Source organism: Megalobrama amblycephala, linkage group LG22, assembly GCF_018812025.1.
Source record: "Megalobrama amblycephala isolate DHTTF-2021 linkage group LG22, ASM1881202v1, whole genome shotgun sequence".
In the NCBI taxonomy this organism is placed as follows: domain Eukaryota; kingdom Metazoa; phylum Chordata; class Actinopteri; order Cypriniformes; family Xenocyprididae; genus Megalobrama; species Megalobrama amblycephala.
In genome coordinates, this window is record NC_063065.1 from 26,032,782 (window position 1) to 26,045,719 (window position 12,938).

The 12,938-nt window shown below is 37.5% G+C and overlaps 1 protein-coding gene across 1 annotated transcript in view; it reads left to right on the forward strand.

The window, feature by feature from the left end:
• Positions 1-275: 275 nt before the first annotated feature.
• elovl2 (ELOVL fatty acid elongase 2) overlaps positions 276-12,938 on the forward strand; it is an 89,985-nt gene continuing 77,322 nt past the window's right edge. Inside the window, exons 1-2 of the mRNA XM_048175311.1 lie at positions 276-433; positions 7,516-7,579. Coding sequence (XP_048031268.1) covers positions 392-433; positions 7,516-7,579 — 106 coding nt within the window. The 5' untranslated portion in view covers positions 276-391. The remainder of the gene's footprint in view (positions 434-7,515; positions 7,580-12,938) is intronic.

A 12,938-nucleotide genomic window follows, 5' to 3' on the forward strand; every position in this document is an offset into this window, starting at 1 on the left:
AAACTTATAAACTATGTGTCAGAAAAAATAGATCGAGAGATATTAAGTATGCAATTACAAGAAATTGTTTCATTTCATTAAATGTATCACATTACATCGTTAACTAACGCTTGGAAATCTTTTGCAGGTGTCTGAGTTCTTTCCTGAACTCCAATGTGGGCCCTCGCAGGGTTGCCTTGGTTCAGACTGTGAACCCGTCATCTGATAGTCCATGCTATCGTAACAGCCAAGACGTGAGCCCCTATTGGTCATCCTCACTTCCGTTACTCTTTTGGCATCACCGCGCCACCTTGCGTCACTATCCAGCGCTTTCGTGATCGGACGCGCATTCGTTCGTTTTAAATTCATTCATTCCACAGCAGAGAAGCAGGCGGCGCCGATCGGTCTACAGATGCCAGCAGTCCCGTATTGTTTAACGGAACTAGTAGATATGGTAAGGACCGCCATGTTCACTTGTAATACATGTTTTTGCGTGGGATTTTCTCATTGATGAGAGCATTAGAATCCCGGTGGATGCTGAGTGATGAAGATATCTTCTACTAGAACTTTAGTAATATCACATCAGAACCTAAAAACACTCTACTTTTATTTCTCAACGTTCATTATGCACGTTTTATGCATTTAACTTTTGCAATTAAACAGAAACTTTCTTTTTAGGATTGAACTTTATTCAAATGATGAATAAAGTTAAACTCTAAGTTCAGGCTGTAAAAAAAAAGTTTTGTCAGGTAAACCTACAAATGTACAAATTGATTGGTTTTATTCAAATGAAAGAAAAAAACACCAATACCAGAAATAGTGTCTCAAGGTAACAACTGCACATTTTTCAGTGCAGTTATATTTTTAACACACTTTCTATATCAGAGATAACCCCTTAGTACTCTTCTCATTGCTCATACTGTGGCATTTCAGTTTAATTCTATTCTATTCACTGTAACCACTTACTCTCTACTGAGGAAGCCATGCTACAAAGGTTTGATGTCAGGGTAACCTGGCTGGGACCAATCCAAATGACATGAAAAACTCCACATGCTACCCATATATTACTGTGACAGCTGCTGATAACTCTAATTAGCTGTATGTGAAGTGCTTCTTGCTCTTTTAGTAAACTTTGGTCATGTTTTTGAATAGTGATGCATTTAATACTTAATTTTAATATTTAAGAAAAAAAAATCATGTTTTGCTATTGTGCTGTTTGTATTTTTATAAAAGTTCATAATGTTGTTGCAGATGAAATACAACACAAATAAGATTAAATAAATATTTTAGATCAGTTTAAATATTGATCATTAATCACTCATACCCCTTTATGTTCCTGGTCACTAATGGTCACAAGACATCTGTGTTTTCGTCTGACCTTACAAAAAGAACAAATTACAATTACATCTGTCAATAATGATATTACAACCCCATTTTTATAGAATCAACTAAAACCAAACTTACTGGAAAAACTAAAACTTGAACATACATCTGCATGATAAGAACTACCTAAAATGATAGAAACCATCTTTGGAAAATTATTTGAAGTGTAAAGTGTAAGTGTAGATTTTTTAGTTTGTCTCATTTGATTATATGGAGAGAGCAGGAATTATGACCAATAATACTGCAGCCAGCCACCAGGGGGTGATTGAAATTGAGCCCCCCAGACACCATCGAAATGTGGTCCACTCATATGCGTCAGTCTCTTTCCAGGTCAATCTATAGTGAGAATTTGGGGCATGGCTACTGTAGCAGGTGGAGACAGAGGGCTGATGACAATGACTGATGTGTTACATGGGAAAAGACTGTCAGCCTCAGTTATATAAGTCAAAGTTCACTGCATTTAGACCTGCAAAGTAGGGGTGGGCGATATGACCAAAATCTTATTTCACAGTATGAGAATTTTTTTTTTCATGATAACGATATATATTTTGCTATTTTTATTTTATTTTTGTTAGTAAAAATAAGATCAAAGAAGCAAATTGCAAACAGTAGAACAAATACAACAGAGCAGAGATACAAATTAAATAAACTTTGTTTTTCAGTTATAGTAGGTTTATTTAACGTAGTAAGAAATACTACAGTAATGAATAATCAAGTTTATAACTAAAACACAGCTTAGTCTTCACTGTATTAATCAAATATGAACTGATTCTTATTAAAAATACAAAAGTGATTCAGTCAAGAGCATGCTGTTCCTTTAAGACCGAATGCACGGATCCAATTTAATGACATGCATCTGGTTTTCACCCTGACCCAATACATAACCGACTATGTTTATGTGAATACTCCACATGACGGGCATTTTGACATTATTGTGCATCTATCTGACCATTCAAGCACAATAAGACATGAAAGAGAACTGAATTTGTGATCCCATGCTGTCTGAAAGGGGCAGTTTTCTGTGCACGCACTTCAGGTGTATGTCAGTCAGTGCAAGCACCAACCACACAGCTTATTGTGCTCAACTTCAAGCACATCTCACTCTTTATTTTCTCATTCATGTATGTTTCTTCATCTCTCTTACGTGTATATAACTTTTAGTACTGTGCTATGCGGATATACAGTGGCAAGAAAAAGTATGTGAACCACTTGCAGAATCTGTGAAAATGTGAATCATTTCAATAAAATAAGAGAGATCATACAAAATGCATGTTATTTTTTGTTTAGTACTGCCCTGAGTAAGATATTTTACATAAAAGATGTTTGCATTTAGTTCACAAGACAAAACAATAGCTGAATTTATTAAAATGGCCCCATTCAAAAGTATGTGAACCATTGATTCTTAATACTGTGTGTGGCTACCTGGATGATCCACAACTGTTTGTTTTGTGATGGTTGTTCATGAGTCTTTTGTTTGTTCTGAGCAGTTAAACTGAGCTCTGTTCTTCAGAAAAATCATTCAGGTCTTGCAGATTCTTCAGTTTTCAAGCAGTTTTTGAATATTTGAACCCTTTACAGCAGTGAATGAATGATTTTGAGATCTGTCTTTTCACACTGACGACAATTGAGGGACTCAAACTCAACTATTAAAAAAGGTTCAAACATTCACTGATGCTCCAGAAGGAAACACAATGCATTAAGTGATGAAAAATTCATCACTTAAAAATTTTTGAATTTAAATATCAAGGTAAATTGTACTTAATTGTTCTTCCGGGAAACATGCAAGTATCTTCTGTTGCTTCCGAAGGGCAGTACTAAATGAAAACAATGATATTTAAACAAAATATTTAAACATCCTCATCCTGTTCAAAATGCTTGAAAACTGAAGAATCTGTAGGACCCAGAGGATTTCTCTGAAGAACAGAGCTCAGTTTAACTGCTCAGGACAAACAAGAGACTCATGAACAACCATCACACAACAAACAAATAGTCGTGGATCATCAGGTAACCACACACAGTATTAAGAATCAATGGTTCACATACTTATGAATGGAGTTACTTTAATAAATTCAGCTATTGTTTTGTCTTGTGAACTAAATGCAAACATCTTTTATGTAAAATATCTTACTCAGGACAGTACTAAACAAAAAATAACATGCATTTTGTATGATCTCTCTTATTTTATTAAAATTATTCACATTTTCACAGATTCTGCAAGTGGTTCACATACTTTTTCTTGCCACTGTATTTACATACAGCAAAATAAACGACAGGTCTATAGTAAAATCTCTAACGATCGATACTTTATAACGTGGTCACAATATATACCATCATACTGCTCAGCCCTACTTAAATGTTTAAACAGGTCATGAACATGTCAAAGCGAACAGGGCAGTGAGATACAATGCACTACAATAGACAGTTTATAATGTTTACTAAGGCTCAAACAGTTGTGTGTCATGTTAAAAAAAACAAAAAACAAACAAACAAAAAAAAAAACACTCAATGCAGATATGTTGGATGGGTTTCGCATTTGCAGAGTGTTTACCTAATCAATTGCTTACTCATGACATATAGCAGCACAGCTAAAAGTATTCCTAATATGTTGGACTTTTATTGAGAGTAGCCTACTTTTACCTGTTGATGCCTTCACAATCACCCATAAGAAGTGCGTTTGTGAGGTTTAAATTGGGCAACAATGCACAAATGGGACATTTGCAAAATAATATCCTTTATGAGTATATGTTTTTTTTTTTGTAATTCAACTAGGCTCCGCCAGTGTTGCTGAAACTACATACTTGACATTTTTCTTAAAAAAGTGACATTTATGGTAAAAAAAAAAAAAAATAATAAAAAATTACAGATTAGAAATGTACAGTAAACATATATTTCATTAATTGACATTAATGTACAATAATAATAATAATAATAATAATCTGTTTTGTACCTTTATAATATAGTTGTCACATCTGTTTTTGGTTTAATTTCATTTTCATGTTTTCTTGTTTTTTATTTTGAAATTTGTCATGTGATTCCCTTGCCCCTTATGTGATCCTGCCTTGTGGTTCCTTAGTTCATGTACATCTTTCCATTGGTTCATTGTCATGTTATCTTGTTATCAGTCTTTTTATTAGGCTTGTTTGACTTGAAACAGCGCTGCACAGACTGATTGGTGTATAACATCAAAGAACTGCAATAGTGATTAGAGAGCTCTGTATGCTTTTTAATCACTCTCGTGGTACTTTGATATTACACACCAATTGGTCTGTGCAGCGCTGCTTCAAGTCGAACAAATCGAAGCCTATTGGTTCTTGTTTGATTAGTTTCACTTTGTCATTGGTTGTCATAGTCATGTGTTTCCAGTGTTGGGGAAGCTGCTCTGAAATAGGGACGGATGATTAATTAAAAAGTAATCAAAACCAAAATTCAGAACCTCTAATCAACGTAATTTTGTCGGTTATTTCGTTTTTTTAATCCTATTAATACTTTCCCCTTAAAAACATACTACTGCGTCTGTAGTCACGTGACTCAACACACACAGACAGACAGCACGTGAGCCCAGAAGTGAGATTGCTTTTGCTTGTGTCATCACGAAAGTTTGTAAATTGTATGTGTTTAAAGGCTTGATAGTTTGAACATTCAAGTGATTTTAGTGATTTTAGTGATTTTACATCCGAATCATGATTCGATACGCTGATTCATAACGCTCCGAAGCTTCCTGAAGCAGTGTTTTGAAATTGGACATCACTATATTAGTCGTTTTTTGTTTGTTTTTTTGGCGCACCAAAAATATTCTCTTTGCTTTATAATATTAAAGGGTTAGTTCACCCAAAAATGAAAATTCTGTCATTTATTACTTACCCTCATGCCGTTCCACACCCGTAAGACCTTCGTTCATTTTCGGGAAAACAAATTAAGATATTTTAGTTGAAATACGATGGCTCCGTGAGGCCTTCATAGGGAGCAATGACATTTCCTCTCTCAAGAGCCATAAAGATACTAAAAACATGTTTAAATCGGTTCATGTGAGTACAGTTGTTCAATATTAATATTATAAAGCGACGAGAATATTTTTGGTGTGCCAAAAAAACAACAACAAAATAATGACTTATTTAGTGATTTCAAAACAATGCTTCAGGAAGCTTTGGAGCACAATGATTCAGTGTATCGAATCATGATTCAGATTGCGTGTCAAACTGCCAAAAGCTGAAATCACGTGACTTTGGCGCTCCGAACAGCAGATTCGATACACTGATTCATAATGCTCCAAAGCTTCCTGAAGCATTGTTTTCAAATGCTTGAGCTTCCGTTTCAAATTTCGATGCTTCGCCATAAAACAGGAAGTAGTTGTAACTCAGGCATACAATGTCCGATCTGCCCCAAACTTCACGTTTTATTAGAGTCCTGGCCTGAAGACATCTACATGGCGACATTCAGTTATAGTCAAAGCGCCACCTCCTGGCAGCAGGAAGTGTTGCACATCAAAATGACTTCACCATATTTACCCGCGCAAACGCCCACTATTCACTGTTTTTTTCTAAGGCCAATGGGTGGCGGTGGCCCTGGGTGCGAGGGTCCTTTCATCACTGCTTGCAGCTTTAATTTGTATTTGTTACCACTCCAATAAACTTCACTTGGGTTCTTACTTCGGCTAAGCAATAATTACACATCCTTAAGACATGAAATTAAATAACTGGGAATTTTATTAACATAAAACATTAAATTGTTCTTCTATTTTCCACCTAAAAATTCTGAATAGGCTGTGCCAAAAAGGGAAATTATTGTATTCTCTTTAAATGGATAATCCACACAAAAATGTAAATTCTGTCATTAATTACTAACCCCCATGTTATTCCAAACCTGTAAAACTTTCAGACATCTTCAGAACACAAATTAAAAGATTGAAAAGATTTTTTTTTTTAATGAAATCTGAGAGCTTTCTGTCCCTCTATAGACAACTACACAGCTGACACTTTGACGCTTCAAAAAGTTCACAAAGAGATCTATTGCTTTGTATGATGAACATATTGAATTTAGGCTTTTATTCACATTCATCAACATACACATCAATTGTGGTAAACGGAAGCTCAAGCATGTTTGCTTGATGTTCTCGTGTGTTACGCAGCACGTTTGAGCTTCTGTAAGAGGTTTGTTCTCACGCGTCAAACAGGTTCAGTTGAGCTTTTGTTTATGTTCGCTGATCAATGTTTATATGTGAAGATGTGACCTTTTAATTTTTTTCCTAATGATCAACAAAAGTCTTACAGGTTTGGAATGACATGAGGGTGAATAATTAATGACAGATTTTGATTTGGGTGAACTACCCCTTTAAAGCTTAGCTGTGTGTCATGTACAACTTTTTTTTTTTTCCCTATCATCGACTGTATATTCAAATTTTGACTCTGATTTCAGAGTTTGCAATTATATCTAATCTGCAGGTTTTTAAAGATGTCAGTATCCCTATTTATCCACAAGTAATAACTAGATGAATCTTTATTATTATTATTATTATTTGCAAATTGTTTTTTAAAATGCTTATTCATGTACAGTTTTTTTTATTTCTTTTTTTTAGTGAACACTTAACCAGATCCAAACAGAGAGAGATAGTAGAAAAGCAGGGAGAGAAGCAATGACCTGTAAAACGAGAGAGGACACTGTTATCGTTTAGTACAGAGAGAGTTTGCATTTCATTTCAGCTCTTTCTGCTTTTCAGCACTTTCTGCTGATTAAAGAGAAATACAAGCCATTTCAGAGGATGCATACAAAACCATATTTGTTTATTAGAGGAAAAACCTTTTGTTTAGGCATTTGGGTTGAAGAATGTGGGTCAAAAGCAAAACAAGGGTTCATACTTTTGAATCTGTATAGGCTACATTCATAACTTAAGTGTGTAAAATCTATAGTGCCATTGTACATCATATTATCCTCTGATCAGGTGACGTATGGTTTTATAATGTATATTGATCTGTCTGCATTCCTATGGGATCATTTTTCCCGAAGCAAGCATACTATGTAATCTGATGTGTATGTGTTGCTATGACGGGCACATACTGTAGGTCAGTGGGGAACAGGAGGTCACTGAGACCTGAGAAGACACATACCTGCATTCTCAATACATCTCATTGTTTTTCTGCTCTTTTCCCTTTGTTTCAGAACCACTTTGAAATGTTTGACAGGCTGTTGAATTCTATAGTGGACAGCCTATTTGGAGAAAGAGGTTTGTACTTTTAATCCTTTTTTACGTTGATGTTATCAATTGTGCTATTGTGAATAGTACCATGCAGTTTAGTGTCATGCAGTTATCTCAAGTTTGCTTTCATTTTGTGAAATAATACACAACCTGCATCTGGAGACACATGGTGTGAAGCAGAGAAAATAGTTATTATATATTCATAGAACATGTCCATGTGCAACAGAAACTGTATTTTAGAAGCTTAATGCAATACAAAGTCAATCTTAACCAGGTGAAAGTATAGCCATATTAGTCATATTAATTCTTAATAAGACCTGACGTCTGTGATTTTACGTACCGATATGGATGGGACTAACATCTCTGTGTTTATTACAAAGGTGGGAATGTGTTTTCTAGATGTGTGTGTTACAGAAGGTTATATGCTGTGCTTGCATGCATTACATATGATGTATATTTCTTTTAATGAATAATTTATTGATATTTATTTTTTTGTTTAATTTTTTATTTTCTATTTATTAATTAAATTTTTTTTCATCAGATACTATTCATATTAAAATGAAATGAAAGCATGCGGAAGATTGGTGTGCAACCAGTAGGTTAGGTAGGTAAAAAAAACAAATAAGGAGAAGCTTTAGAACAGTACAATATCACCAATCACATACATTCACATTCGAATGAGATTAGATGTTTCAGAGGACCACTGAGTTAGCCGAAAAACATCTCAGTTACTGTTGTAACCCTTGTACTGTTCGATATTGTGTCGAAATATAGATACTAGAGGTCACTCTTGGGAGCCTCTGACATATTCAGAAAAGGCCAATGAAACTGGTGAGTGAAATTTGCATGCATGGCCACCCCCTGCTTCACTCAGTTAGGTTTGTGCTGATGAGCCAAGATAGTGAGGAGACCCATGGAGATGTGGTATTGGATCAGTGCTTTCTTTCCTCCAGGAAGGCCTGGAAAGACACTGAGCCCTCTGAGTTCCTTGCCCTGTCTAGAGACCAGATGTGGAGGTTCCAGAGGTCTGGGTGTGGGTGCCAGATTGTGCCCTGCCCCTGAGAAATAAGGTCCTTCCTCAGGGGGTTTTGCCAGGGAGGGTCTGGAGCCATCAGCGTAAGCTCTGAGAACTGGTCTAGTTGGGCCAATATGGCCTGTTCTACATCCTCCCTGATCTTGCATGACATGTGTGCAGTGAGGCTCACTTGGGGAAATGCATACTTTCTGATTCAGTACTCATAGGGCCAATGACTAGTCAGAGCCCCCACCCTTCTTGGGTACAATGAAGTAAATGCTGTTAAACCCCTTCTTCATGTCAGCTGGAGGGACAGGCTCTATCGCATCCTTCACTAATGGCTCATTTCCACTGAGCGGTATGGTTCAGTTCAGTGCAGTACAGTACGTTTTGGGACGGCAAACCCTGATCTGGCTTGAGTTTCCACCGCCAACAGTACCCTTACTTGATAGGCGTGGTGTATGCCGGAAAGTAGTGATCGGCATCATTCTCGCGTGAAGAAGAAAGTGAAGTAAACAACAACGGAGGACATATAGCAGCTTTGTTTGAGCAAAGGCTGAAGGCTGCAAAAGGAAAAACAGACGAAAAATATGTTGCAATGGTATTATGTTGTCATTCACCTTGTAGCACGCGCAAGTGACGATTCTCTGTCAACCAATCAACATTCTGCAATGAGTGTAGCTCCACACTTTTGGTACCGGTAATATTGGTACTATTGTGCTTGGTACCCCAACGGAAGGGTCCTAAAAAAGTGGTACAGTATGGTTTGGAATTCGAACGTGAGGAAGTGATATAGTCGTGTACGACCAGGTTCTGGTGCCAATGTTCACTGCCTGGCCGTCGTGGTAATGAGGGCCATGAGCGCCGTGTGTGTGAGAACCAAGGAAAGATTTCTCTTTTGCTGACTGTTTGGCAGCCATCTGCCTGATAGCGTCTGGTCGATGGAATTTGCTCTTCTCCCGCCCCCCTGCCAGGAGTGAGGCTCGACCTCAAGCCTGAGGTGAGGTCAGTGGCTTCCTCTCCTTCCCCGGGTCACCTATCTTAGGTCTGCTTTGAAGCTTTACGTGGGTTCTTAGTAGCCTGTGGATGAGCAGGTGGTGCCACCTTCCTGCAAGAGGTCCGTTGTCCGGGCCTGGTTGCCGGACAATGTGCTTAATCGCCTCTGTCTGCTATTTAACTGCCGAGAATTGCCGTGCAAAATCCTCGACAGTGTTACTAAATAGGCCAGCATGAGAGCTGGGGGCATCAAGAAAGTGTACTTTCACAGCATCCTGCATCCCCATCAGGCTGACCCACAAGTTGGTTGCCAAACAAAGTTCCTGCATCTTCTCCTGTATATCTTATGCCTTGGCCTTGTAGACCTGCAGGATGGCCATGGCATGCAGAGAGGAAACGGCTTGTTCAGAGGCACTGTAGGTTCTTGCCACGAGGGACAAAGAAAACTTACACTCTCTAGATGGAATGCCACCAGGTGGCGGAATTTTGCAGGCACAGATGCACCGCAATCGCTCTCTCCACCTGAGGGACCTCCAAGTAGCCCTCACCACACCAACATTGAGGGTGGTGAGGATAGAGGAGCAGGTATATCATGTTCTGGCAGAAAAAGGTGCCTTCCACAAATTCTTTAGCTCCTCGTGCACGTCCAGATAGAAAGGAACTGGTGCAGAGCCGCGAGCGCTCAGGACAGGGCAGAGGAGTACACTCCAAACATAGAAGAGAGTGAACCAACTCCAGGGTAAGGCTAGATGCGATTCCTCCTTAAAAACACATTTAAATAGAATGTCATGAAATAGTTACGTGTTGCCTATCAACAACCTACACATCCCAGCATAAACGCTCTTGTTATTAAAGTGGTTATGTTCCCAAACCACTATTATTTGAACAGGCAAGCATATGTGTGATTTGGGCATGGCAGTCAGTTCGAATGATAAATAGCCTACTGCCTTATCTTACCTAATGCAGCAAAACATACGTTTTCTTAAAATTGAATGGATAATCGCCTAGAAAGCATGCATTACAGCACTCACTTTATACCGGTAATCAGCTGTCACTCATCTTAATTCATTGCAATCTCACAAAGTTCTGCTAATCACCTAAGCTGACTGTACAATGAATATCTTATTTAACCTACATAATGTCTACACTTTTTTGTTACAACCACTTCCCTTTTTTTTCTGTGCTTCTAATATGTAAAGCTGCTTTGAAACAATTACCAATTGTAAAAGCGCTATATAAATAAATTTGACTTGACTTGACTTGACAAGTGAAATTATAATGAGAGGATTTGAGTGTGCAGATCTCAGCACTGGACAAAAACTCAGGTGTTTTGAGTGGTGAGGGGATTTGAACTTAAACACATCTGATTGGCCATTGCGTTCAAGAGAGATATGTTTATGATTGGCTATATTGGCTACAACGCTGCAAAAATATGTTGTAAACAGAAAAACCTATTTATATTAGTTTCGACGCTCTCAAGTATCTGTTTATCAGTTTATGATCAGTTCAAGAGAGTATTTGCGAGTGCATAATTCAGTCAGAATTCAGAGTTAAGCTCGCGCACTGAACAAAACTCTGGTGTTTTAGCGATTACTAATCTTAATGCCTCTGATTGGCCATTGCATTTATAAACTCGGCAGGGTTGTGTGTGATTGGATATAGTTCACAATATTGTAAAACTTTTAAGGTATGATGCAGCATAAGCAGATCTAAATTTAATCCCGCAATCGACACTTTTCATTTAATTTTCATTTTCACTTTATTACTAGATTTAGTTTTAATTTGCAGGTGCATTTTTGGCCAAAGCCCCAGTTAATTTTTGACCTGTGGCCACGCTCCGCCTATGACTCCAACCCGATGCTTGCGGCCGCTCAGGCAAGCATGGCTGCCATCTCGCTGTCAGCCTCAGACTGGGGTTGAGGGCCCAGCTGAGTCTTAAGCATCAGACTGCTCCAGGCGAGCTCTCAAACTAATCTGGGAACTCTACTGGAAGACACGTGCGAGTGGAGGAATGAGAGATCCAAGGGATTCACCTGGCAGAAGCTCTCCTATTTCATCCCCGTTCTCGCCCTCAACGCACGTTGCAGAGGCCTCCAAAGAACAATGCTTACTTGAGTAAAGCAAGTGGAGTGGCCATGCATGCAAATTTCAATTGCTAATTTCATTGTCCTTTTCTGAATATGTCAGAGGTGTTTGGACTCCCAAGAGAGACCCCTGGTGTCTGTATTTTGACAGTGTCAAAAGTGACAGACAGAAAGGGAACAGTAGGTCATTTGCTCTGTCATTTTTTTTCTGAGATTGTGTGGGAAAAACAGACATGGCAGAATGGGACAGGATTAAAATCACAAAGTACACTTGTGAAACACAAATTTTTCTAATGTTCTCTGGGAAAACTAGTCCCATCAGAATAGGACTTTAGTAATGTGTACAATTCAGCCACAATGCATAATATAAGAATATACTGAAGCCACAAAAAATACTTAGTCGTAGCCAAGCCAATACTTGGCTAAATATATTTAAAGATTCAATGCGTAAATTTGGACAAATCCAGAGACTATATGGAAGCAGACATTGTAAAAGTCAGATCTCTTATAAACACAACTTTGACAGATATTTATTTGTGGTTCTCCTTCCTGAAATGTTTTAGCTCTTACCATATTCGTCAGACCCAGCTAAGTGTTCCTAAACATTGTGTCTGCTGAACTCGTATATTGTACAGTATATTGCGATGTATTTACTTTACTCCCAGCTCAGATAATCCTGGCAGTTACAGAACTATTTAGTAAATGAGGTTCTTGATGTCCACATTAGTGTGTTTAAGTCTGTCTCAAGTTGTACTGTTTGTGCTCAATTTCTGATCATTTCTAGTCTCCTTGAATAACTGGTTTAATTGAATAGGTACTTTAAATTTTTGTGATGATTCATTACTCTTGAAACACTCACTGATAACTAAGATGTGACAAACATGCAACCCTAATGATAAAAAGCTATTAGCATACTAAAATATAATTCAAAGTCCGATGTTGCTTACCTCTAAAATTTAAAGCAATAAACATATTAAGTTAGAAACAGAATGAGCATTGCTTCACTTTATGGATTCATTACTGATAACTATTCAGCTGTGAACAAAGTTGCATATATCTGACGCAATAAAGCCATTACACCTTATCGCTTGCTCCAAATTAAAGCACTGAAAATTGCCATTTTTATATATATACAGTACAGTCCAAAAGTTTGGAACCACTAAGATTTTTAATGTTTTTAAAAGAAGTTTCGTCTGCTCACCAAGGCTACATTTATTAAATTAAAAATACAGTAAAAAAACAGTAATATTGTGAAATATTATTACAATTTAAAATAACTGTGTACTATTTA